Source organism: Oryza sativa, chromosome 2 (assembly GCF_034140825.1).
Source record: "Oryza sativa Japonica Group chromosome 2, ASM3414082v1".
NCBI classification, from domain to species: domain Eukaryota; kingdom Viridiplantae; phylum Streptophyta; class Magnoliopsida; order Poales; family Poaceae; genus Oryza; species Oryza sativa.
Window position 1 is genome coordinate 21,704,549 of NC_089036.1, and position 25,363 is coordinate 21,729,911.

The 25,363-nt window shown below is 43.9% G+C and overlaps 4 protein-coding genes across 10 annotated transcripts; 2 read left to right on the forward strand and 2 right to left on the reverse strand.

Moving 5' to 3' along the window:
- Nucleotides 1-235: 235 nt before the first annotated feature.
- Nucleotides 236-4,324, forward strand: LOC4329683 (probable serine/threonine-protein kinase At1g54610). Of its 3 annotated transcripts, none has more exons than XR_010738997.1 (6): nucleotides 236-2,046; nucleotides 2,130-2,357; nucleotides 2,449-2,667; nucleotides 2,766-3,209; nucleotides 3,649-3,924; nucleotides 3,999-4,324. XR_010738997.1 is itself a non-coding variant. In XM_066307018.1 (6 exons), the coding sequence occupies exons 1-6, from the start codon at nucleotides 952-954 to the stop codon at nucleotides 4,027-4,029; spliced, it is 2,196 nt and encodes a 731-aa protein (XP_066163115.1). In that variant the 5' UTR covers nucleotides 236-951; the 3' UTR covers nucleotides 4,030-4,324. The 3 variants fall into 3 exon arrangements, 2 of the variants coding, with proteins under 2 accessions (XP_066163115.1, NP_001403605.1); XM_066307018.1 differs by having other exon boundaries at nucleotides 3,649-3,827; NM_001416676.1 differs by having other exon boundaries at nucleotides 646-2,046; nucleotides 3,649-4,305.
- On the reverse strand, nucleotides 3,574-6,969 carry LOC4329684 (putative 12-oxophytodienoate reductase 8). Of its 4 annotated transcripts, NM_001416678.1 has the most exons (5): nucleotides 6,761-6,969; nucleotides 6,150-6,421; nucleotides 5,449-5,622; nucleotides 4,692-5,247; nucleotides 3,574-4,219 (listed from the first exon to the last, which is right to left on the reverse strand). In NM_001416678.1, exons 1-5 carry the CDS (start codon nucleotides 6,943-6,945, stop codon nucleotides 3,877-3,879), a joined length of 1,530 nt encoding a protein of 509 aa, NP_001403607.1. In that variant the 5' UTR covers nucleotides 6,946-6,969; the 3' UTR covers nucleotides 3,574-3,876. The 4 variants fall into 4 exon arrangements, with proteins under 4 accessions (NP_001403607.1, XP_025878370.2, XP_066163116.1 ...); XM_026022585.2 differs by lacking the exon at nucleotides 3,574-4,219 and having other exon boundaries at nucleotides 4,561-5,247; nucleotides 6,150-6,397; XM_066307019.1 differs by lacking the exon at nucleotides 3,574-4,219 and having other exon boundaries at nucleotides 4,561-5,247; nucleotides 5,449-5,647; nucleotides 6,761-6,903.
- Nucleotides 6,970-10,151: 3,182 nt separating this feature from the next.
- LOC107276847 (uncharacterized) lies at nucleotides 10,152-11,805 on the reverse strand. Of its 2 annotated transcripts, none has more exons than XM_015768675.3 (4): nucleotides 11,658-11,805; nucleotides 10,905-10,975; nucleotides 10,722-10,826; nucleotides 10,152-10,610 (listed from the first exon to the last, which is right to left on the reverse strand). In XM_015768675.3, the coding sequence occupies exons 2-4, from the start codon at nucleotides 10,947-10,949 to the stop codon at nucleotides 10,512-10,514; spliced, it is 249 nt and encodes an 82-aa protein (XP_015624161.1). In that variant the 5' UTR covers nucleotides 10,950-10,975; nucleotides 11,658-11,805; the 3' UTR covers nucleotides 10,152-10,511. The 2 variants fall into 2 exon arrangements, with proteins under 2 accessions (XP_015624161.1, XP_015624160.1); XM_015768674.3 differs by having other exon boundaries at nucleotides 11,654-11,805.
- Nucleotides 11,806-18,777: 6,972 nt separating this feature from the next.
- Nucleotides 18,778-22,352, forward strand: LOC107278724 (monooxygenase 1). Its single transcript, XM_015767831.3, has 6 exons — nucleotides 18,778-18,963; nucleotides 19,060-19,206; nucleotides 19,309-19,365; nucleotides 19,486-19,651; nucleotides 20,909-21,134; nucleotides 21,685-22,352. The coding sequence occupies exons 1-6, from the start codon at nucleotides 18,854-18,856 to the stop codon at nucleotides 22,212-22,214; spliced, it is 1,236 nt and encodes a 411-aa protein (XP_015623317.1). The 5' UTR covers nucleotides 18,778-18,853; the 3' UTR covers nucleotides 22,215-22,352.
- Nucleotides 22,353-25,363: the final 3,011 nt, after the last annotated feature.

Genomic DNA, 25,363 nt, shown 5'->3' on the forward strand with positions numbered 1-25,363 from the left:
GCTGTGATAGAATCAACCTATATATCCAGATTAAATCCTAGAGTTAACACATATGCTTGTATTTTAACTAATTATTCTTGTAGTGGTCGATGATGTACTCGTCAACATAGAGACCTATGGTGACTTCGTAAATTTCAAGATGTACAGATTCAGTCTTACGAAAATGCTCGTATAGATAGGTTGTGTGTGTGCAGTGTGTGTTTATAAGAGGTGAGTATGTACACGTTGTAAACATCTATAACTCTACATTTATATTGTGTTTTTTTAAAAGAAAAGATAATATTTCATCTCTATCATTATGCATTTATTTACACAGGTCAAAGAGAATATCAGGATCTCAGGACAGGTGGGGGTCAAGCCTCATCATCCGGTTTTCTTCCTTGGTTCCCGCACGAAACGCTTGCGCATCGGGCGTCGACGTGTCGGCCAGGTTCCAGCGTGGCAGCCGTCTATACGTGCGCGCACGTTGAGTCAGTCGTGCGCGCCACTACTACTGTATATCTGCTACCTCAACATTTTTCTCACCCACCGACCAGTGGGCCCCACCCCGTCCGAGTCAGCGGCAACGGCCGGCCCCGCGCGAAGCGCGCGCGCGCCAAAACCAAAAGAGAGACTCCTCGCCTCGCCTCGCCTCGCGTCGCGCATGGCGAGCCGAGACCCCGCCGCCGCCTTCGTCTCTTCTCCTCCCGTTTGCTCCCCCGCCACCAACGGCCGACCTTAACCCCGCGCCCGCGCCCAACCACCCCGACCGCGTTCCGGCGGTTGCTGCAACCTCCCCGCCGCCGCCGCCGCCGCCATTCCTCCCCCCGCCCGCCGGAACCACCGCCGCCGCGCCATGCCCATCTCCTCCTTGTTCTTCTTCTTCCTCCTCCTGCAGCAGGAGGACCCCTACTAGATTCTTCTTCTCCCTCTTTTGTCTTCTTTCTTGGTACGGCGGCGGAGGAGGAGCCGATGGGCAGCCTTTGCTCCAAGGACAGCGTCGCCGAGGAGCTCACGCCGCAGCCGCCGCCGGCTGCGGCAGCGGCGGCGGCGCCCGTGGGGAGGCTGCAGAAGACGGAGAGCCAGTCGTTGAAGCAGCTCATCACGCTCACCGCCAAGGAGGACGCCGCGGTGGTCGCCCCCGTCGTGCACGCCGTCATCACCCGGGCGGAGTCCAACGCCAAGGCCAAGTCCAACGCCAAGGCCAAGTCCGCCGCCGCCGTGCCGCCGGTCGTCGTGATCACGTCGCTCAACAAGTCGTACAGCACCGCGGGTGCGCCCGCACACCACCACCGGCTGTCGACCGTCGACGTCCCGCAGGTGGTCCCCGGCGGCGTGCCGCAGGGGTTCTCCGGCGAGCACGTGATCGCCGGGTGGCCGTCGTGGCTGACCTCCGTCGCCGGCGAGGTGGTGCAGGGGTGGCTGCCGCGGCGCGCCGACACGTTCGAGCGGCTGGACAAGATCGGGCAGGGCACGTACAGCAACGTGTACAAGGCCCGGGACCTGGAGACCGGCAAGGTCGTGGCGCTCAAGCGCGTCCGCTTCGTCAACATGGACCCGGAGAGCGTGCGGTTCATGGCGCGGGAGATCCACGTCCTCCGCCGCCTCGACGGCCACCCCAACGTCGTCCGCCTCGAGGGCATCGTCACGTCGCGCCTCTCCCACAGCCTCTACCTCGTCTTCGAGTACATGGACCACGACCTCGCCGGCCTCGCCGCCACGCCGGGGCTGCGCTTCACGGAGCCGCAGGTGAAGTGCCTCATGGCGCAGATCCTCGCCGGGCTGCGCCACTGCCACGACCGGGGCGTGCTCCACCGCGACATCAAGGGCGCCAACCTGCTGATCGGCGGCGACGGCGCGCTCAAGATCGCCGACTTTGGCCTCGCCACCTTCTTCGACGCCGCCAGGCCGCAGCCGCTCACCAGCCGCGTCGTCACGCTCTGGTACCGGCCGCCGGAGCTCCTCCTCGGCGCCACCGAGTACGGCGTCGCCGTCGACCTCTGGAGCACCGGCTGCATCCTCGCCGAGCTTCTCGCCGGCAAGCCCATCTTGCCCGGCCAAACCGAGGTAAATATATATATCATCTATCTATGGATGGATGAAATGGGATCGGGCATCTGATTCGGCGCCATTGCTGATCATCGACGCAGATCGAGCAGCTGCACAAGATCTTCAAGCTGTGCGGGTCGCCGTCGGAGGAGTACTGGGCGAAGGCGAAGCTGCCGGACGTGACGCTGTTCAAGCCGCAGCGGCCGTACCGGCGGAAGATCGCCGAGACGTTCAGGGACTTCTCGCCGCCGGCGCTCGACCTTCTCGACACGCTGCTCGCCATCGAGCCGTCCGACCGGGGCACCGCCGCCGCCGCCCTCGACAGCGACGTAAGCATGCACCCCCTTCTCCTCCCCTCCCTCTCCTCTCCTCGCTCGCATGGATCTCTGACACGTACTCGTGTCCTCTGCTGCTGCTCAGTTCTTCAGGAGCAAGCCGCTGGCGTGCGACCCGGCGAGCTTGCCCAAGCTGCCGCCGAGCAAGGAGTACGACGCCAAGCTCCGCGGCAAGGAGGCCGCCATGAGGCAAAACGCGACGGCGGCCATCGGAGGCAAGGGCTCCATGTCCGTCAAGCCGGGGAGGAACGAGCAGTCCAAGGCGGCGGCGCCGGCGCAGGACGCCGTTGGAGGAGATCACCAGGTACGTAGCTCTTTCATTCCGAATTCATCGTCTTCTTCCCCTCCGCCGGCGTCGTCGTCGTCGTCGTCAAATTTCTTTGTGGGTGCGTACGTGTGCAGAGGAGGCAGGCGGCGGCGGCGGCGCGCGTGGTGAACCCGAGGAGCGCGAGCCACCACTACAGCTCGCTGGAGGACAGCGTGCCGGGGTTCCGCATGGAGCCGCCGGCGGCCGCGGGGCCGCCGGCGGCGATGCAGAGCGGCGGGTTCGGGTCGACGTGGTACAGGAAGGACCACGCCGCCACCGGCGACCCGCGCGCCACCACGTCACGCGCGGCCAGCGCCTCCGTCAGGGTGTCCAACTCCGTCGCCGGCGGCGCGCAGCTCACGTCGCAGCGGTCGTACGCACATTCCCGCGGCACCGACCTCCACCCGAGCTCGTCGGCGGCGAGGCACGCCAACTCCCGCTACAACCGCCTCGACGTCGCCGAGCCCGCCAACGCGCTCGACCGGCCGGGCTCCAGCTCCACCCACCAAAAGGACCTCTCCGCCGCCGCTCCGGCCACCGTGAGTACCGTACCGTACCATCCACACCACCACCATTCTTACATTCTTGCCTGTTGCTGTCGCTGTTGCACCAGAGTAGTTTTCAAGGGGATGCTTACTTTTTTTTTTCATGTCGCTTAAAAAGTTATCAAAAATTTTGAAAAAAAAGAGTAAGATATATCAATATGTGATATATCACTTTATAAACATGCATGTTTAAATTTGACTCATACAAATAGAAAAGAAAAACAAATTTTTGTTTTGAATTGTATAAGTCAAAATTCAACTTGCATGTTTGTAGAAAGATATATCAAATATTGATTTATCTTGATAATTTTTTTTTAATTTTTTATGACTTTTGAAACATCATGCACAAATCGAGAGATATCTCCTCGAGCGACAAAAATCCACTTACTAATCAAATTCTTGCTAACATGGTGATGAACTCTAACGCCATTAGGGGTTCGGAGGGAGGAACAAGAGGATCCACTACTCCGGCCCGCTGGTGCCGCCGGGCGGCAACATGGAGGACATGCTCCGGGAGCACGAGCGGCAGATCCAGCAGGCGGTGCGCAAGGCGCGGGTCGACAAGGAGAGGACGAATCACCACGGCAACAGCAGCAGCAGTAACAACAACAGGCAATACTACTGAGCTACTTGCTGACTACTTTGGCTGGCTCACACAAAGCTAAAGGAAGAAGACGATCGATCGAGCTGGTGCCCATGGCCATGGAAGGTGCAGATCATCTTCCATGGCCATCTCAGACCACGGGCCTGACTGTCTGATGAGAAGATTGCAATGCAATGCAGGGAGATGATCTTCATGGATGGAGGAGAGTAGAAAGAAGACCTGATGAGGTGAAGATCTCTGATGGAGGGTGCAGGCAGGCAGACGGCGACAGCGACGGCGGCGCGGAACTCGGGGTATAGATATCTGCAATTGAAGAGCTGGGGGGCTTTTCTTGATCCATGTGTATAAATAGCACACTGTTAGAGAGGGTTTTGGGAAGTCTGATGAGGAGGAACAAGCCCTGTAAAAACACGGATTGTAAAAGGCCAAATGGAAAACTGTGTATATCTTGCTGATCGAAGTGATGCAACAGACTTCAATGACCTAGTTTGAAAAACAAGAAAAAGGGATCATCCATGGCCTATTTTTTTTCCCCATAAAATGGAACAAAATGCAGTAACATAGCGATACTATGTTCAGAAGCTTCTGAACATATGAGAAAGGATTGACAAGGAAAGGTAAGCAACCGTAGGGGAGAAAGAATTGGATTCAGCACAATACTGATGCATGACATGAACAATAAAATTCTTGTAAACTCTTTCAGACCTATCAGTTGGTAGCAATTGAGGATAACTTACTATGTACTGTTACCAAATCAATTTAATTTTATTGTGATTCCAAGTCAAGAGCTCTGAGGAATGGATTGCAATTTCTCGCTTAATTAAAACAAATGCAATACTCACAGAGGACTGAGAAAAGGGTAATCGGTGTACCCGATAACTGGATCAGAAGTGTAGAACGTCGATCTGTCATACTTGTTCAGAGGCGCATTCAGCTCAAACCGCCTAGGCAGATCCGGGTTTGCCAAGAACCATTTACCATATGCTACCAGGTCTGTGTAACCCTGAGACACTGCTCTATTGCCTTCTTCTCTGTTGTATCCTCCAGCGACGATGAAAGTGCCAGCAAACACTTTCCTGAAGTGCCATAGCTTGTAAGGAATCTGCACCTTGCCGTCTACTTTGACCACCTCAGGCTCAACCATGCTGCAGTAGAGAACGCCCAGCTTGCTCATGGCTTGGATCATGTAGAGGCCAAGTGCATCTGGGTCTGAGTCCCAACAGTCCAGGCAGTTTGAGTATGGCGAGAGACGGACACCTACTCTGTCCGATCCGATCTCATCGATGGCTGCTTGGATTACCTCTAGAGCAAAGCGGCAACGGTTTGCGATGCTTCCTCCGTACTTGTCAGTTCTGTCGTTGACACCATCTTTCATGAACTGTTCAATTAGGTACCCAAATGCGCAGTGGATTTCAACTCCGTCAAAGCCTATAATATCATGGATGTAACAAATTAAAACTTCTAGTTGGATGGTACCGTGAAGTTCATCAAAAGGTAAATTACTGCTAGCCAAAAGCAGTATTTGGACTCCAAATTCTTGCAAGTTACAACTATGATGGTACAATGCTACAGTTTAGCCAACAAAATATTGGGAATGGTTATATGAAGATGCATAGATTATGGAAGTACCTGCTTCAATGCAATTCCTAGCAGCAATTCGGAAATCATCAACAATTTGGGGGATCTCATCTTCTCTTAGCCTCCTTGGGGCAGAGAATTCCTCGACAGTTCCATCTTTGAGAACTGTAGGAGTGATTTTCTTGTCTGTACAAGGAATTGGTGTTTGTCCATTGGGCTGATAATCTGCAAATGTTGCTGTCAGAGGAACCTGACAATCACGCAAAATGCAACTCATATGAAAGTTTGACTGTTTTGCTTCACATAAAAACATTACAGACCTTGATAGACTAAACTCAGAGAAAGAAGCACCATGCCGTAGTTTGATTTTTTTTTTTTGTGGAAACAGAGGGAATGGCTTCATATAAAGAAACCAGAATTCAGCCATGTCAATTTGATATGTGGTGTTTGATGATACTGTGACCTCTGTAACGATCCGATTCTAGACTTATTTGAACAGTTGACACTATTTTCACATGCAAACAACCTGATATTCTAAATATTCCAATGTCCTATCCTACAAGATGAAATGCCACAACTGCTTTTGAAAGGATTAAAGTCAAGCAGGCTCAGAAAACTTCAGTTTATTGATCCCATATGAAATTTACCATTGCAATAACCAAGTTAAGAGTGAAATTCATCAAGCAACACGCATTCATAAAAATTTCAATATATCCAAACTTGTAGGAAGATAATGATATGGATAATAATACCATTGGTAGATGCCCTCCCTACATGCCAGATTTGGCAGAAGAAAACACCACCCTTCTGATGCACTGCATCCACAACCGTCCTCCAAGCTTCCACCTGCTCCTTTGTCCATATACCCGGTGTGTTTGGATACCCTTGAGCAGTCTCCGAGACCCCGGTGGCTTCAGCGATCAGAAGGCCGCCATTTGTGGCCCTCTGCGAGTAGTACAGCTGAACATGTTCTTGAGGAAGATTATTGTAGCACCTCGATCTGGTCAGCGGCGCATGGACAACCCTAAGACCAAGAGGAACACACACACACACACACACACACACACACAGAGAAATTTCTTGAGGTTAGCTAGCTCCAAACATCAAGATTCGCCCAGGCAGCCACCCTCCAGGCTCAGAGGCAATCCATCAAACACCTTGAGGGCACTAAACCTTAACAGCTGAAACCGCAGTGCAGTAGGCAGTAGCCAGACACTACCTTAACTATGAGGAAGAATTGTTATCTAGATAATCGATTGATCGATTAACGTCATCCAGTTCGAGGGCTGAAGAATCCTAGCAAGTAGGGAGCGATTGCTATTACAAAACCAAAGGCGATGGATGGACATATAGCAGCACATACCTGTGGGCGAGGTGGAATCTCCCCATGGTGTGAGGAGTAAGGAGGGGAATTTTCGCTTCCATGGGTAACAAACAGGGTACGGGAGCTGATTCCGGTCTTCTGCTCGAGTGGAGAAGAATCGAGAGGTGAGGGCAAGAACCGCTGACGTCATGTAGGCAGTGTGGGGAGGCTTTTTTGCGAATCATGCATTGCTGTGATTTGATTTGCACGACGAGTACACACCGAAAAATAAAAGAAAATAATCGTTGCAATGTACTATAGTACTCCATTTCCCTCCATTTCAGGATAGAAGTTTTGCTTTTGGTCAACTATTTTAAATTTAACTAACTCTATAGAAAAAATATAATATTTACAACAGCAGCATAGTTTCGTTAAATCAATAATTGAATAAATTTTTATAATATATTAGTCTTGAATTAAAAATATTACTACTTTTTTCTACCAAATTAATTAAACTAAGAAGTCAAAACGTTTAATAACCTGAAACGGAGGGAGTACTATATTACTAAGTACATATTACTATCCTCCTCTCAGTTTATTATAAGTCGTTTTGATTTTTTTTATCAAACTTATTTAAACTTGACTAAATTTATAGAAAAATTAAACAACATTTATAACATTTTATCAAATAAAACATTAAATATAATTTGACAATATATTTATTTTGTGTTAAAAATGTTGGTATATCATTTTTTCTAAATTTGACTAGACAAAATTAAAATAACTAATAATATGAAACGGGAGAAGACTTTGATTTTTTTTTCCAAACTTAAATAAGTATGATTAAATTTATAGAAAAATATAACAATATTATTATAGATATATTCAATCAATGTTAGGTCTAATAAAACTTAATTTGATATTATAAAAGTGGTTATATTCCTCTATAAACCTCATTAAATTAATACAAGTTTAAATCTCTACAACTTAAAAAATAAGATGTGCTTCCATCGTCCGTCAAAAAAATCGGACAAAAAAACCAGATTTATCCGTAAAAAAACCGGGCGGAAAAGAAGAAAAAAACCAAACTGTCCAATAAAAAAGGGCGACAAAACGAAAAACCGGCCTAAAAAACCAAATCTATCTGATCCAGAAAAAACCGGGGAAAAAAAACTAAACCTGTCCGATCAAAAAAAAAAAGAGGGGCGAAAAAAAAGAAAAAAATCGGATCTGAAACGAATAACCGGGCGGAAAAAAAAGAAAAAAACCAAACTGTCCAATAAAAAAGGGCGAAAAAATGAAAAACCGGCCTAAAAAACCAAATCTATCCGATCCAGAAAAAACCGGGGAAAAAAAACTAAACCTGTCCGATCCAAAAAAAAGAGGGGCGAAAAAAAAGAAAAAAAATCGGATCTGAAACGAATCCGACTCCGGGTAAAAAGAAAGACGAAAAAAAATTAAAAAAAAAAGAATTTGTCCGATTCTCTGTCTCTAAACGAAAAAAAATCCAACTCTATGTCCGATTCCCCCTTAAAAACGAAAAATAAAAGGCACCTCTCCTCCAGGCGGATTGGAGATCTGTTTGCAAAAACAGAACCTACATGTCGAGAGCATTCTATTTTTATATGATTTTAATTTTTGGGTATGTACTTTTGCATTTTGAGTCTCTGTAATTTTTATATTTACATTTAAGTCCCTACAATCTTGCAATAAGGTATTTGAGGTCGTTTTTATTAAAAAAAATTAATAATAAAAGAGAGATAACAAAGGCAGGAAAGTGCATAAAAAAAAAGAAAAACCACAAAAAATAAATGAAAAAAAAGAAAAAACAACAACAACAACAACAACAAAATGTCTGTTTCCCCTAAGTGGCCAAAAAAACCATAGACCCGAAAAAAAATATAAAGCTGGTTCGTATGAATTAAAAAATGCACGCGAGAAAAAAATAGAATGGGTGAAACAAAGTTAGAAATCAGTATATATCTGTTTTCTATCTCTAATCTAATCTAACTATTTAAAAAGAGAAAATGCATGAGAAAATAAAAACGGTTCAAAAAAAAGGCGTGAGAAAAAAGTCAGAAAAAAGCGCAAAAAAAACACTCTAAAAAGGTTTTCCATCTTCCATAAAAAAATAAGAAAAGTGCGAGAAAAGTTATTTCCATCGTCGGTAAACTTTTTTAAAAAAAAACATGCGAGGAAAAAATTGCTAGAAAAACGTGCCATTTCTAAAAAATGGTTTGAGAAAACCTCGCAAGAAAAAAAACACCGTCTATTAAAAAACAAATCGCTCTGAAAAAACTATCAGAAAACGCTAAATTGATGGACGCTTGTGTCGGATAGAATCCATCAAATTTTTGCCACCTACTACACGGCTTTTATTTCGTCATATATTCTCCTGTATTGGAAAAAAGAAAAAAGAACAATCAATTTGAAAACAATCATCCAAACAAAACTTGTAGCTGTTTTTTTCCCTTCATTAACTTGTACAGTAATGTGATCCAGGTAAAAACATAATCATCCAAACAGAACATAATGCAAGGAGATGATGATACTTTTTATTGTTATGCTCTACTATGATTATATTGAATTTTTTTTGCCTCACCGTACGCTTTTGAAAGGCTTCAAAAATCGGCCGGTCATGTTGGAAACTCAAGCAGTATAGACTTGTTTAAACAGTTTATCCCAATTTTCGCATGCCAACAAACATTCAATTCTGCACAATCCAACGGCCTATCCTGCAACAGTTCTGAACGATTGAAAGGCTCAGAAAACTTCAGTGAACCGGTCTGTATGAATTTTACTGATCACCATACGATAATTAGGTCCTGTTTGGGGGAACTTCTAGGTGCTGCAGCTTCTCCAAGAATCTTCAGCTCCCCCAAACAGTACAGATTGTCACTCAGATTATGAGAATCTATAGTTGTAGAATCCAAAAAATAAACTAGAACCTATAAGCTGGAAAACCCAGCTTCTCCAGATTCTTAGAAGCTGGCTACCAACCAGCAGATTCTTATAATCTTAAGTTCCCCCAAACAGGGCCTTAGCCAATTTAAGAGTGAGATCCATCGAGCATGGCACATGCATAACATTCTCAATACATCCAAACTATGATCAACTAATTAGTACTACCTCCGTTTTTTAATATATGACGTTGTTAACTTTTTGACAATCATTTGACCATTCGCCTTATCAAAATTTTTGTACAAATATTAAAAATATTTTAGTCATGCTTAAAGAACATTTGATAATAAATTAAGTCAAAATAAAATAAATGATAATTACATATATTTTTTTGAATAAGAAGAATGGTCAAATGTATCTCAAAAAGTCAGCGACGCCATATATTAAAAAAAAAGGATGGAGTATACCGTTTCTGGAGTTTTGAGACAATTTTGACCAGCAGCTATGGTTAGCAGCATTTCCAGGAAAGGAAGACTGGAAGAGGCACACAGCAGCAGAGAAGTATTTCACATTATTGGATTCATGTAAAGAGTTGTTATCTCAACAACAGATCACACAAGCACAGAACAATACTTGTATCTGTCTACAACTCTACAACCGGTTCAGAGCTTGAATTCTACAGAAGCATCATCCATGAACAATAGGGCAGCATAACCCAAGAATCCAAGATCAATAGAGAATTCAACAACTATTTAGCGCCGATCATTAGATGCCAATCGGCCAACTGTGCTCCTGAGTATTACTGTAGCATTTATAAGATCACATACAGAACCAAAAAAGGGAACACTTCTTTTCTTTCACAAGATTGAGGTCATATTGTCACGAACAAGGAGCATAAGCGTTAAAGAGCTCATTCCTGGTTTGTCTCTGCAATCTCCCTCTTGTAGGCAAGTAGCTGTTCTTTGAATTTCTTGCTCTCTTCGAAGTTAGCCTTCCTCTTCAAAGCTTTCTGAATTTCGTAAGTCCAAAATGCGGTATTCAGGAGAAGGATTTCATCTTAGAAAATCGCAAGTCGGTCATATGAATGAGTAAAAGAGGGCAAGCAGAGATAAGCTATAACCTCTTGTCGGAAACAGCGATCTAGCTTGATTTTAAGGTCTGTACACTCTCCGAAGAACTTCTTCACAGGGTGATCCAGATGGCACTTTTGGAACTCCTCGATAATCTGGAAGAACAAATTCTACAATTAGTTTTTGCCTACATAGTAACCACTAACCAGTTTCGAGAAAATTACACAAGGTACCTCAGCGCACATAGGATGCCTGTGCAATGTCAGAGGGGGATGCATTTCCAGAGATAGATGGAAAACTTAAACTGCAAAAATTGTCAAACGCATTAGTGGTGAAATGTCCCATAATTCTATATGCACCCAAATGGAATAAATACAGCAAAAGGCATTGCATTCATGACTTATACGCACGCTTATCAAGAAATTTCCATGGCACAACCATGGGCCTCTCTAATCAAGCTGAAAATCTCACAGCCACACGCCTCAAGCAAATTTCCCAGCTCCAGATGGCCGGTGACATACGGTTTTACAGTATAAATTAATGCCATCTGTTGCAGTGAACCATCTCATTAAACATCTGAAGAATCATTCTTCCCAACATGTCGACAGCTCTCTATTTGAAACAGAGAAGCATAAATCTCTCTACATAATTCACCTTAGATCAAATTGAATGGGCCCAAAAAAAATGTTTCTCCCCTTTTGGTGTGGCAGTGCTACGAAGCATTTGATTGATTGACTGCGCAACTAATGAGGAATCTACAAGTGATCTTTGAGATAGCACAAGCAAGATTACACAAGCAAAGGGAAATTATTTGCTCTTTTGCCCCAAGTACAGCGCACAGATCCGGACCTTAGCCGCAATCAGACATCCCTCAAGAACGACCAAATCACCTCAACTAGTCAACTCAAGTACTCAGCACGCACATATGCAATCACGCGCTGGAAACGAACCGGATTTCGGAGAGAGGGAGAAAAGAAAGAACCTACTACGCGTCGTCGATGTCGTCGGTGGCAGCGGCGGGCGGCGGGCGCGGCGGCGGCGATGGGGGTGGGCAGGAGGCGGTGGGGAGCGGAAGAGAAGAGTGAAGCGCTGTGGGGTTTGGCTCGTCTCTCGGCGTCCAAATTGTCCTCCGTTGGGGAAAAAAATGAAGGGTTTGTTTGGTTATTTACCCCACAAATTCATTGGTAATGCCAAATTCTAGATAAGCTTTAGCACTACCAAAATATTAGTAGAGTAAAATTATTTGGCTAACATTTGGATTGCTATTAATATAAAGTCAAATTATCATAATATAGTGAAGAAACTTATAGAATATAACCAAATAGGATAGGGGCACTACCAAATATTTGATCTCAATTCAAATTAACACATAAACTATTGCATTTACTAATAAATTGGTAGGGCATGTTTTTTTCAATCAAACCAAAACTGCCCGAAAATCCTGGCCCAGTTTATCCTGGCGGGGATTCTTGCACTTTCTTTTTGAACTCCCAGGCAAAATAACCTAACTTTTTTACACGGTTTTCTTTAAAATTTATAAATAGATGAATAAGGATTTTAAAAAATCAAACCTTCTCATCTTCATCTTCAGGTTTTTAATTTTATAGTTTTTAAAAATCACACCGGTCATCACTCATTACTTATTTGACGTGCTTTGTTTACTTCTCTGACCTGCCATGGTATCTTTTTATCCTCCTCAGGATTTTTAAAAATAAGATTAGAGTTTATTTCCTTATCGAATTATGTCTTTATAAATTTTAGAAATTTCATCAAAATGCTGTCACTATATTCATTCACGATCCTCCCGTTGCACTCCTCTTTATTATCATTTTAGGATTTTAAATATCAATGATCATTTTTTTCTTTTTATACTTTCTAGAAATTCTGCCGACCATCGCGACCTTACTCCTTCACGGTCTGCATGCCCCCCTTCTCTTACTCGTCGTTAGGATTCTAAAAATCGAATCTGATCATCATTAGAGTTTCGTTTTATAGTTTTTGATACCCATCAACCGCTGTGGATTTTTCACATTCTAAACCTTTCTGAAAACTTATTTTATAAATAAACCCTAAAAAACTTATTTAAAAAATAGACCATTTTCACTGCGCCAACGTTATTGGCACCGTGGTCCAATGGGTGTCATCCTCCTACCCTCTCCATGAAGGCTAAGTCACTAACGTGAAGGGAGACGACGCCAATGTAATTGCGCCGAAGACCTATATATTAAAAAATAAATAAAAAGTACATGTTTATAATAAATAGGCCCTATGTATAATAAAAATATATTCACAAATAGGCCCTTGGTGCAAATGGCGCTAGTGCCAAAGACCTATTTGTAAAAAAAAAAAATATTACAAATCGTTATTTTTTGAAAAAAGATTACATATAGGTCCTTGGCGCCAATAACATAGACGTTGTTCCCCTTCACAAAAGTGACTTAGCTTATCCGAGGAGGCTAGGGAAACGGCGTTGGCGCCGGAAAAGGGTCCTTTGTAAGGGGTATATTTGTAAAAAAGAAAATCAAAAATGACAAAAAGTGAAAAATCAAGTCAACCGCTACCATCATATATCTTTATTATTCGCCCAATGTCTTCCCCTCTCTTTATGTCATTTGCCGCTGGTATGTTCTAGATGAACTACTTTTAATATTTCTTTTTTATTCCATTTTTTCTATTATTTCTAAATTGTGTTTCCACTTGAACTCTCGTTTTTTAACTTCGGAATTTATTTTATTTTCTATTTATTTTATTTTATTTTTAAAATTTATTTTACTTTTATTTTTGAATTTTAATTAATTTTTCTAGTGCACATTTTAATTTTTCATGGATTTTTTAAATATTCCTTTCTTTATTTTAACTTTTAGTTATTTTATTAAATATTATTCATATAACACTTATCTTTATTTTTCAAATTTCTTATTTTTTTTATTTTATATTCCAAATTTTAATTGATTTTGTGTTGTGTTTTAGATGATCCTTCATTCAATATTCTTTTTTTATTCTAAATTTTAGTTATTCCTAAATTGTTTTTTTCGCATGAACTATCATTTTTATTTTTCCAATTTTGGAATTCATTTAGTTTTTATTTCAAATTTAATCTCGTACTATGTTATAGATCGACCTTTTTTCAATATTCCTTATTTTTATTCCGAATTTTGGTTATTTCTGAATTATATTCCTACCCCATTCATGTTTTGTCATCTAATAACAACAAAAAAAATAATAAAAAAATTCAACTAATATGGGCGGTCAAATGTTGAACACAAAAACCCACAACTTCACTTAAAATGGGATAGAAGGATAGTTTCTAGGTGGTTCAATGTGTGCACGAGACCTGTTGGCTAGCGCGTGGGCCATAAGACGGTAAGAGCACAGTGAGCAGCCACTATTTGGGACTATTTTATTTATATATTAATTTAGTTTTAAATTTAAAAAATTATATTACTTTTTTGAACATTGATAAAAAAATATACTCTTCTCGCCCTCTATTCGGACGAATTTTAAAAATTATTAGAGCGATTCATGTGATGTGGCAGTACGGGGTTCAGAAATATTTGCATTTAGGTCTAAATATAGTTTTTTTTTCTACACATAACACGTAGTATTGGTACGATTTGTAAAATTCTCATATGATGTCGGATGAAGTTAAAGTCTATATGACAATTGTAGAGCTCGACGTGATCTGTAATTTGTAGTTGATATCTTTTCCATTAAAATAATTTATGGGTCCAAATATTCCTTAGAATATCTCAGTTTTTTTTTGCAAATTATCAGATCTACATTTTTAATGACATCCTATGGAAACAATCTCTATATCAAAGTTGTAGATCTCGTTGAGATCTATAACTTTGTACTTGACCACTCATTCATCCAAAACTATTTAGAGTGTCAAATAATAAATAGTAATTTTCAGACTAGTGAAAACCAACGAGAGGGGGCTAAAGGAAAATATAAACATTTTTTGAAGAACACTATAAATATAAAATTAGTCATGCTTGTTTGACACTCTAAATAGTTTTTGGTCAACTTCTAAATAGTTTTTAGTCAACTACAAAGTTATAGATCATGTCGAACTATACAGTTTTGATATAGATTTTATCTTCATCGGAGGCCATTTCAAATGTATATCCGAGAATTTGTAAAAGTAGATCTGAGACATTCTAAGTAATATTTGGTCCCATAAATTATTTTGAATGGAAAAATTATGAACTACAAAGTTGTAGATATCGTCGAGCTCTACAATTTTTATATAAACTTTAACTTTATCTAATATCATATGAGAATTTTACAAATCGTGCAAGTACTATGTGTTATGTGTTGCTCTAAATTTTACATTTAGAGGGTGAGAAGGACCTAAATGCAAATATTTCTGAACCCCGTGCTGCCACGTCACATAAATCGCTCTCTATTAGAGCAATTTTTAAAAATCATATATTTTTGTTAATGTTAAAAACAGTAATATAATTTTATAAGTTACAAAATACAAAATATATAAATAAAAAATTCCCGTATTTGGTGCTCTATCTCGTTTCTCGTAGTATGTCTGCCCCCCACCACCAAATCTTTCTTTCTGCGCATCTAGGAATGCAAGTGAATGAATCCAATCCCATTCCCTATGCGAGGTAATACCTTATTGAAGTAGGGTGTGCTACGATAACACTGGACTGATACGGTGGGGGCAGGAGTAATGGCTGGCAGCGGCATTCACTCTATTGCTCTATGTGTATTATCCGTCCCATTTTAAGTGTAATTGTGAGTTTAGATATCCAACGTTTGACAATCTGTGTTATTTAAAAAATTTATAAAAAATAAGTCGCGCATAAAATATTGTTTATATTTTATCATCTAATAACAATAAAAATACTAATCATAAAAAATTTCAATAAAACGGACGATCAAACGTTGGGCACAGAAACCCACGAATGGGACGGAGAAAATACTTTTTCCATGTCTTTCTTCATCTTCTCCATAAGGACATGGAAAGTAAGCACGGAGTAGTAGAAGACATTTTTCCTCTGATTTTGAGCTTGGCAATATTGTTATAGTTGTACAGTGCACTACAATTGTCCGTGCATGGATATATTTTTCCTGACGAGCACGGACAATTTCTAGTGAGCAAAGTCTCGGAGCACAAGGTGGATAGAAATAACGTAACTATTATGGCCCTGTTTAGTTATAGGGGTGAAAAATTTTGGCGTGCCACATCAAATATACAGACACATTTTTTGTCAGGGTTATGGATACCACATACTTAATAGTAGTTGACTAAATCTCGGCAGTACCCACCACATACCATATTTTATACGGAAACAACCTTCGGATATAGGAGAAGTTCCGGATAAGGAAAGACAACTAGAGTTCTACATAGAAACGACAAGGACTACTCGCATTGTATCCATATTGGTTTCCATAGTTCTACTTGGACAAGGGGACACGACACCTATGGGTATAAATACAAAGCCCCTAAGAGAAGAGGGGACACGAAGCAACATACAAGCCAACATACGCCAAGACAAGACGCTAGATATCGACTTCAGAGATAAACATGGCTAGTCCCCTACGGTGCCTACGGATACCGTCAGGAGAGATATAGCACTGTCTTTTGATCTCGCCGGATGCGGATTCGAGAAGGAAGACTACCCTGTTGTCGACTACGTGTCAACACTTCAGACCGCCAAGTCGACAACAGTTAGATAAACTACCCCAAATATTGTACTGGTGTGATTATTGGATTCGAGAAGGAAGACTACCCTGTTGTCGACTACGTGTCAACACTTCAGACCGCCAAGTCGACAACAGTTAGATAGACTACCCCAAATATTGTACTGGTGTGATTATGGTAAATAAGAGCAACGACCGGCTTCGGCCAACAGGATGTAGGGCTATTACCGGTAAGATAAGGGGTCCGAACCTATATAAAAATCATCGTCCCCATCTTTTTTACTACAATCTTGCATATACCCTGGTACCAACGATCCCATACTATGCAAATACCGGAATCACGACATCAAACATCGGCACATTTAAAGTATTAAACACAGACTAATAACAAAATAAATTACAGATTTAGTTCCCAAAACAAAATCTTTTCACCCATCACATCGAATATTTGAACATATGCATGGAGTATTAAATGTCGGAAAAAAACCAATTTCACAGTTCGTGTAAATTGCGAGACGAATCTTTTAAGCCTAATTGCGCCATGATTTGACAATGTGGTGCTACAATAAACATTTGCTAATGACAGATTAATTATGCTTAATAAATTCGTCTCGCGGTTTTCTAACAGAATCTGTAATTTGTTTAGTTATTAGATTACTTTTAATACTCCAAATATCTGTCCGTATATTCGATGTGACACCCCAAAACAAAATTTTTCGCCATCTAAACCGGGCCACCGATCACACAATCCCTGCAATTTTGTCAACTCCTCTCGATCACACAATCCTCCTCTGACGTACGTCGTACTTGCACTACGGAGCCGAAATCCCAATTCGATCGCCGTACGCATGTACGTATACATGCGCGTACACCCTGGCTAGTCATTGCGGATGATGGATCAGGGTCATGCCACGCCAAACGACGAGACGTAACTGCCGTACGTTGTGCATGCATATGTGTGCATCCTCCTAGATCGACGACCCAGTCCTATGCTTGCCAGCTAATTAAGCAAGCTAAAAGTACGAATTACCCTTCTAAATTATTATGGTCGACCAAATTACCCCGCTGAACTCGAAAACCAAACATTACTCGCACTAAACTTTCAATACCGAATGAATTACCTCTCTCGATCTAATCCAGAACGGTTTTGTCCTGCATGTGTGCGTGTGACAATTCAATCGGCATTTTCTTTTAAAAATATTAGAGGGACAGACATGTCATACCTACTCTTCACATGTTCCTAATTAATCTCTCTCTCGCGGCGCAGGTGCGCATGGCGGCGTGCAGAGGCGGGCGATGGGCACATCGAATTTAAATCCTAGACTTAACATAAGTACTCGCATTTATGGTTAGCAAGACACTCGTAGTGACTTCATTAATTTTAAAATATGATAGTTTAGTGTTGTTTCATATATGCTCATAGAGTAGGGTATGCATGTGTGTCCATATGAAGGAATTTACGAGTTGAGTGTGCATGTGTTTATACTGTGTTTAAATATTTTTTAAAAGAATATAACATTTAATTTACTTATTGTATCCTCGAATAATTATCGCACTACGTACAACCATTGAAATCACACCCTGAGACGGTGCTCTTTTGAGTGGTTCGGAATTTTTTTTCTTCTGCACGAATGAAAATCCTTACTAAAACGAGATATTAGAAGTTACGATCGAAAGTGTAACGAGATAAGTCAATTTGCAAACGGTGCTACACTGCCGTTTTGCCGCTTTGCCCTGTGTCAAAGAGGGAAAATACTCCGTGAAAGAACGGAAGAAATTAGTAATGCGATCCACGATTTGTCCTATCCACCGTCGTCGAGGCGGCTAGTTCTAGTATAGCTAGCGACGTTAGAGTGGCATGACGTTTCTCATCGTGAGAGATGATCGGTACTGCAGTAGTATTATACTATCAATATTATTAAAAATAAATTAATAATATCATAATTAATTATGAGTAACTATTATTTATATTTTTCCCGGTTAAATTAGTAGTTCATTATTCATTACACTGGCACAGTTCAAATTCCATGAAAAAAATAAAAAAGAAGAAAAAAAGTTTATTCACTATTAAATTTAAACGACTTAGTCACTACTAAATGACGATTATATTCCTCCGCACTTTTTTTTTGCAATAATGCTCTTTTATTTTTCTACTACCGCTAACTGGGGTAATATTATAAATAAATCTGAACCATTCGATCAAATAAGATGAATAATTCAGATTACTTTCTACTACCACTAGAATAAGATGAACGATTCAGGCTACTTTCTACTAATTACAAAACACCATATTGGGGCTCATCGTGAGCACAATTTCGTGTAGAACCTATGAGTCGAGTAAATATTATATATTTATTTATTTATTTATTTGTCACTGGCCTAGTGGCCTCTCCGGCTATCGCACTACTAGCAGCCACAGCCATATATAGCTCGCAAAGAAGAAATCCAGTGGCTGTGTACATGTTCCGTGGCTAACTGACGACCAAACCACTGCCTTACTGTCTTACTCCCTTCCTCGTCGATGGATGTCGTCAAGAAGGCGGCGGCGGCGGCGGAAGAGGAGGAGGTCCACGGCGTGGTCATCGTCGGCGGCGGCCTCTGCGGCCTCGCCACCGCGCTCGCCCTCCACCGGTACGCCGTCGTTTCATACTTGTTCTGGAATTAATTAACTCTGAACACGCCGTATATATAGAAATAAATTGTGTATCTGCTGTTAATTGGATGCAGCAAAGGGATGGGGAGCCTCGTGGTGGAGAGGTCGGAGGCGCTGCGTGTCGGCGGCGTGGCGCTCAACGTCCACGCCAACGGGTGGCGCGCCCTCGAGGAGCTCGGCCTCGCCGACGGCCTCCGGAAAACCGCCAACCTCATCACCTCGTAAGCATAAATCGATCACTTCTTACGGTGGCCTCTATGGCGAGGACGGTGCAATTCATCTGTGTGTGTCGTTTCTTCTTCGCTGGGGCTTTTATTTCTTAGGGTTCGCATGGTGCGGCAGATCCAGGGCAAGAACCAGACCACCGTCTCATCTCCCAGGTGACGCGTGATCATCGATCAGTTCTGCCATACCATCGATCAGTTTATTACTAGTTCCATTTTGTTGTTTTTTTATATTAAAAAAAACTGGCTTATCAGTTACTCCTATGCGAGATGTAGGAAGGAGATCCGATGCTTGAGAAGGAAGGACGTGATGGAGGCACTGGCCAAGAGCGTCCCCGCGCACACGATCCGCTACGGCTGCCGCATCGTGGCCGTCGATGAAGACCCCGGCACCGACTGTACCGTCCTCACCATGGCCGACGACAGCACCATCAAGGCCAAGGTCAACAAATGCTACTAGCTCTGTCCTAAAATATACTTCTTCCGTCTTAAAATATAAGCATTTTAAGATCCTGACACAGTTTTTGAGATACTACTTTGACAAACAATATTTATAAAAGTAAGATGTTTTAAATAAAAAAGAGTTACATATTATGATAATTTGTTTAATGATAAATCTAGCAACATTAATTTTATATGATTGATCTTTTTTTTCTATTAATGGTCAAAGTTAAAAATGTTTGATTTATCATTGTACTAAAAATATTTATATTTTGGGATGGAGGAAATAGTAACTTACTCTATTTATATTCGTGGTAATAGAATGTGTATATATTTTAAAACGATCCATCATCGGTCGATTAATTAGAAGTGGATTAATAAGTGTGATTAATCGATTCTATGAGTTAATAATGGAGGACTTTTACGGTACATTCTACTGCTAGTATATACTATCAGTATATTTGATCTAATGGTGTAAATTCATCTGATCTTCCTCCCAAATATCTTGCAGTATAAATTGTTTAGGGTATATTTATCTTTTTATCTATTTGCGTGGGGGGGGGGTAATTTTTTAAATTCGCGTTTCCTCATTTGGTCAGATCCGATCGATAGCTGCCCACCCAGTCGAAGCCCTTTTTTTTTCTCGATGCTGCGCGCATGGGCAATCGTCGCCGCTAATTTCTTCTGCGAGCTGCCGACGACCACAATCGGTGCCGCCGCGCCGCCGTTCTTTCTTAATTAAGTTCAATGAATTAAGGACTTGGTATGTGTTAGGGATTCAGACACTTAGAAACTGATCGAATCAAGAATGTATGAGATAATCCACTTCATTGCTGTGAACAGATCAAATCTATTTACATTATTATGTGGTTTTATCCCTGACCAGTTTTTTCCCTAGTGTTCTTATGCAAATCATGCCCATTGCAAACTCAATCTACTAGATTAAATCCAATCGTCGAAGGAATCGCTACGCCTCCACTCACGCCATCGCCACGCACGATGGGAGCGCTACAACGCCCGGACGACGAGATCCAGGAACTCCCGATTGAATTTAATCACAAGAAATAAATCTCAATTTCAAATTATTAAACAACCCTTTTAAGAGTTTTAACAAATACCAAATCTACCCTTTCACATACTGCTAATACCAAATCTATCCTTTCACATACTGCTAGTATCAAATCTACCCTTTCACATACTGCTAGTATATACTAGCAGTAGAATGTACCGTAAAAAGTCCTCTAATAATGTTATACAGGTGGTGATTGGTTGCGACGGGTGGAACTCGGTGGTGGCCAGGTACGTGGGGCTAGGCGCGCCGTCGCAGCTCCCTCGTTTCATCGTCCTCGGCTTCGCGAGCTACCCAGAGGGGCACCCGTTTGGGACCGAGTTCTCGCAAATCATAGCGGATGATTTTGCCGTCGGACGGGTGCCCATTAACGAAAATCTGTTGCATTTCTTCGTAAGCAGGAGTCCCTCACCAGGTATAATTAATTAACCTATGGTTTAATAATGGCATTGGCAGGTAATTTAATTTTAAGCATTAATTAATTTATAAAGTACACATGTGTCCTGTAATATTTTGATTCGGATTTACGGTTCCTTGATAGTCGACGTTTTGATAAAGATGAAGTCAAACTTTTTAAAAAATTTAACTATTAATAACTTTTAAAAATATTTAGTTTGATGATACTAAAGCAAACATATATAAATTTATCAAACAAAGTACTGTAATAAAAATAAAAATTTGTTTATTTATTTATTGTATATTACTTTCTCCGTTTCACAATGTAAGTCATCCTAACATTTTCCACATTCATATTGATGCTAATGAATATATATATATATATATAATGGATTCATTAACATTAATATAAATATGGAAAATGCTATAATGTCTTACATTGTGAAATGGAGGGAGTACAATAGAAAAATATGGTAAAAGATAGGAGTAATATCACTGTCCAAAATTAAGAATTACGGAGATGAGTGACTAATTAATTAACTTTGTCAAGAACGTGTTTATCGATCCAGGACGTACGGACGTTGATGAGGACGCGGCGAGGAAGTACGTGCTGGAGAAGGTCGACGAGCTCCCCGGCGAGGTCGCCGACATGGTGCGTCGGTGCGACGCGGCGTCGAGCTGGACGCTGACGAAGGTGTGGTACCGGCCGCCGTGGCAGGTGGCGCTCGCCGGGTTCCGGCGCGGCGCGGTGACGGTCGCCGGCGACGCGATGCACGCCATGGGGCCCTTCATCGGCCAGGGCGGCTCCGCGGGGCTGGAGGACGCCGTCGTGCTCGCCCGCTCGCTGTCGTCGGCGGCGGCCGGCGATGGCCGGGCGCCGCCGCGTCAGCAGCTGCGCGACGACGCCGTCGGCGCGGCGATAGACGAGTACGTCGCGGAGAGGCGGCGGAGGGCGACGACGCTGTGCCTGCACAGCTTCGCCATCGGGACGTTGCTGACGACGAGGTGGCTCGCCGTGAAGCTCGCGTGCGTCGCCGTCCTGGCGCTCCTCGGCGGCGACTCGCGCCGTGATGCGGACTACGACTGCGGCCGCCTCTAGCGGACCATCCGTTTCGTTTATTCGCGAAACAAGTCAAACGATATATTTATAAACTAAAAGTAATTTGTTTTTATATACGTGTTCTTAACGATCAAAAAGCAAATGCTGAAAATAAACTTCGATGAAGAAATCTCAAAACCAGCTTTAAATTTAATGTTGCAAATTCAAAATTTAGGTTACACACAAGGAAAAAAAAGCACTATGACGAGAATAGCATCTATAAACACACCTTGTTAATTTAGTAATTAGCTCCTCTGGGTGGTTAATCAGTGAGTATCATGTTGATTGTTGAGGTAGGAGTGCAACAGTGAGTATCAGTACTTATTAGTATGCAATAAATCCGATGATAATCTTGTTTCAAAAGCTGAACAAAAGGCTGTGGACATCACTTTGATTTAGGAAGTCCCCGTTCCCACCCCCACCCCCCGCGTTGCCCACGCGCTAGCAACACGGGGGGTGAAAACCCTAGCAGCGCCGCCACCTTCCCTCTCCCCCCTCCCCCACCTCATCGCCGTTGGAAAGCCGGCGAGCGAGCTATGATGGTGGCGGCGGGGCTTCCTCCATGGCGGCGACCACTATCAGGCGCGGGAGAGGCGGCGAACGGCGGCGGCCCATCCTGGCGAGGAGACGGTGGATTCGGCGCTGCCTTCGCCGGATCTGGCCATCCCTTGGCTCAGGGGCGGAACTGGGCCTAGGGCAGCTTGGGCCCGGGCCCTACTCATAGCAAAATCGTTAGTGAATTAATACCCATATATTTCTCAAATTTTTACAAATCCTCATGGTCCAGCCCTACTCGTCTGGCCTAGCCCCACATGGCCTTTCCCAGGCCCCAGGTGTCCCAGTCTTCCCAGCCCAGTAGACAGCCCAGTAGAAAAGCCAACCCTAGTCCCCACCTCCTCAGCTCCTCTCGTCTTGCTCTCGGCTCTCCCCATCACGCAGACGCAGCAGCGCCGCCGCATCCCGCTTGTCCTCGATTCCTCGGCATCAGCGCTGCGCATCGGGGCGGAAGGGAGCGGCGCACCCGTGCCACAGCGGCGCGAATCGATGGAAGGAGGCAGCGCGCATAGGAGGCGTGTCTCGGCAGCGGCGCGCGCATTGGCGTCGAGCCGGCGACGGGCCGACGGCAGCGGGCTAGCAGCGCTTCCGTAGTTCCCCTTTCTCATCCACCTCGCCTCAAAGCTTGGTTCACCAAATCTAGGTCAATGTCCTCTCTAATCTTTGATGTTCGATCTGCATCCAACATCCTTATTCTTCTTTTGATAGCAATTAGTCTCAATTAGAAATTGGTTTGATTTTTTAGATGAAGAGGAATAGAACTTTAAAATCATTCTACCAAGTCCCAATCCAGTGAGTCCACTTCAACCCAGAAACATGAGAAACAATTTGTAACTTGCATCATTTCAGCAATGAAATATTTAATTTGGTACTTGATGAAATTATTGTTGAGTTAAACAATCGCTTTGCTGAAAGGTCTACTCGGCTATTAAGATGCATTGCTTGTCTTGATCCAAGGAATTCTTTTACCAATTATGATGAAGATAAGGTCATTGAACTTGCTAAGATATATGTGGCTAACTTTTTAAATATTATTGTATAGTGCTTAGAGATCAACTTGACACATTTAGTTCAACTTGACATATTTAGTTTAATCTTGTTTTTTTCTATACTTTTACTGTACTTCGTTGTATGATTAGAAATTGTATTTCAGTCTTGCATTTTTTTTCAACTTCGTTGTATGATTAGAAATTGTATTTCAGTCTTGCATTTTTTTTCAACAGTGTATGCATTGTATGGTCCTCATGGATAGTTTTAGCCTTTAATTTGAGCCCTAGGCGTGTAGAGATCCTGGCTCCGCCACTGCCTTGGCTAGATCCGGCCGGAGCGTGGGAGCTGGCGGCGGCGACAGCGCGGCGTTGGCAGCAGAGGCCGCCGCGGCATGGCGGGGTGCGAGGCCAGCGCGGTGGCATAACAAGGGTAGCGGCTACGACGCGATGACACGCCAGCAACGGCGTGATGAGGCGGCGGCGACGATGCGATGACACGCCGGCGACGGCGCTTGCACTGCTGCTGGCGGCGCCCGCCGCGGCAAGGCGGTCGGCCACTGCAGAGGACGGCAAGGCGTAGTGGTGGGAGCCCCTGGTGCCCGACGGTGGTCGGCCGTTGGGGACGACGGCGACGGCGTCGGTGGCAGCCGCGGCAACACCCGTGGTGGTAGCAGCAGTGGTTGACGGTGCGGAGGCAGAGCTCGTCGCAGCGGCGATTGCAAGCACGGAGCTCGTCGTGGCGGTCGCGTCAGCGGCTGGCAGGCGACAGCAGGTGGCTGGACGACGGTAGCAGCGGCTGTTGTAGCGATTGTGGTTGCGGTGGGAGGATGCACTGTGGTGGCGATCGTGGCTGAGGTGGGAGGAGGCATGGTGTCCTCGGACGGCTAGCCGAGGGCGTGGAAGACGGCTGCATCTGGCCGGCGCGGCAGCGTTTGGAGGAGGGTCGAAGATTGGCTTGGCGCGGCAGCGTTTGGAGGAGGGTCGAAGATTGGCTTGGCGCAGAGAGAAGCAGCTGATGGCAGCGGAGGCTGGCTCGACGCGAGATGGCGCGGGCGGCGGAAATGGAGGACGGCTTGGCGCGAGAGGCGCATCAGGTGGAGGAGGCTAGCTTGGCATGAGAAGCGCGGCCGGCGGTGGAGGAGGCGACCTCGGTGCGAGGAGAAGTTGCCAGTGGGTGTGGCGCGGCCTACAGCACACGAATGCTGGTCGGCAGGGGGCGCCGGTGCAAGGGTCCCACATGTCGTCAGAGGTTGAGTGGTGGTGGAGCATCGGTGCATCAGCCGTGGATTCGCAGGTGGTGAGCGGTGGGTGAAAACCCAGCCCGGCCTTGGCCGAACTGACAAGGATGGTTAATTCCTCCTTCTGAGGGCGTTGTCATGCTCTCACCCCTAAAGGTTGGTTGCCGGGCGAAAGCCAAGTCTTGGCTCCTTTGAGCCCCGACGGACGGTGGCGGCGGTTTTCCGTCGCTTCTCTTCTTGAAGATTTCGTTATGGCATCCCCTAGCTATGGGGCGATCTCGTCTGTGTTCCTTTGTTGGTCTAGCGGCGATCGGTCACGCTTAGCGGCGGCCGGTCCGGTGCTAGCCTTCTCCCGGATTTGTGTGTT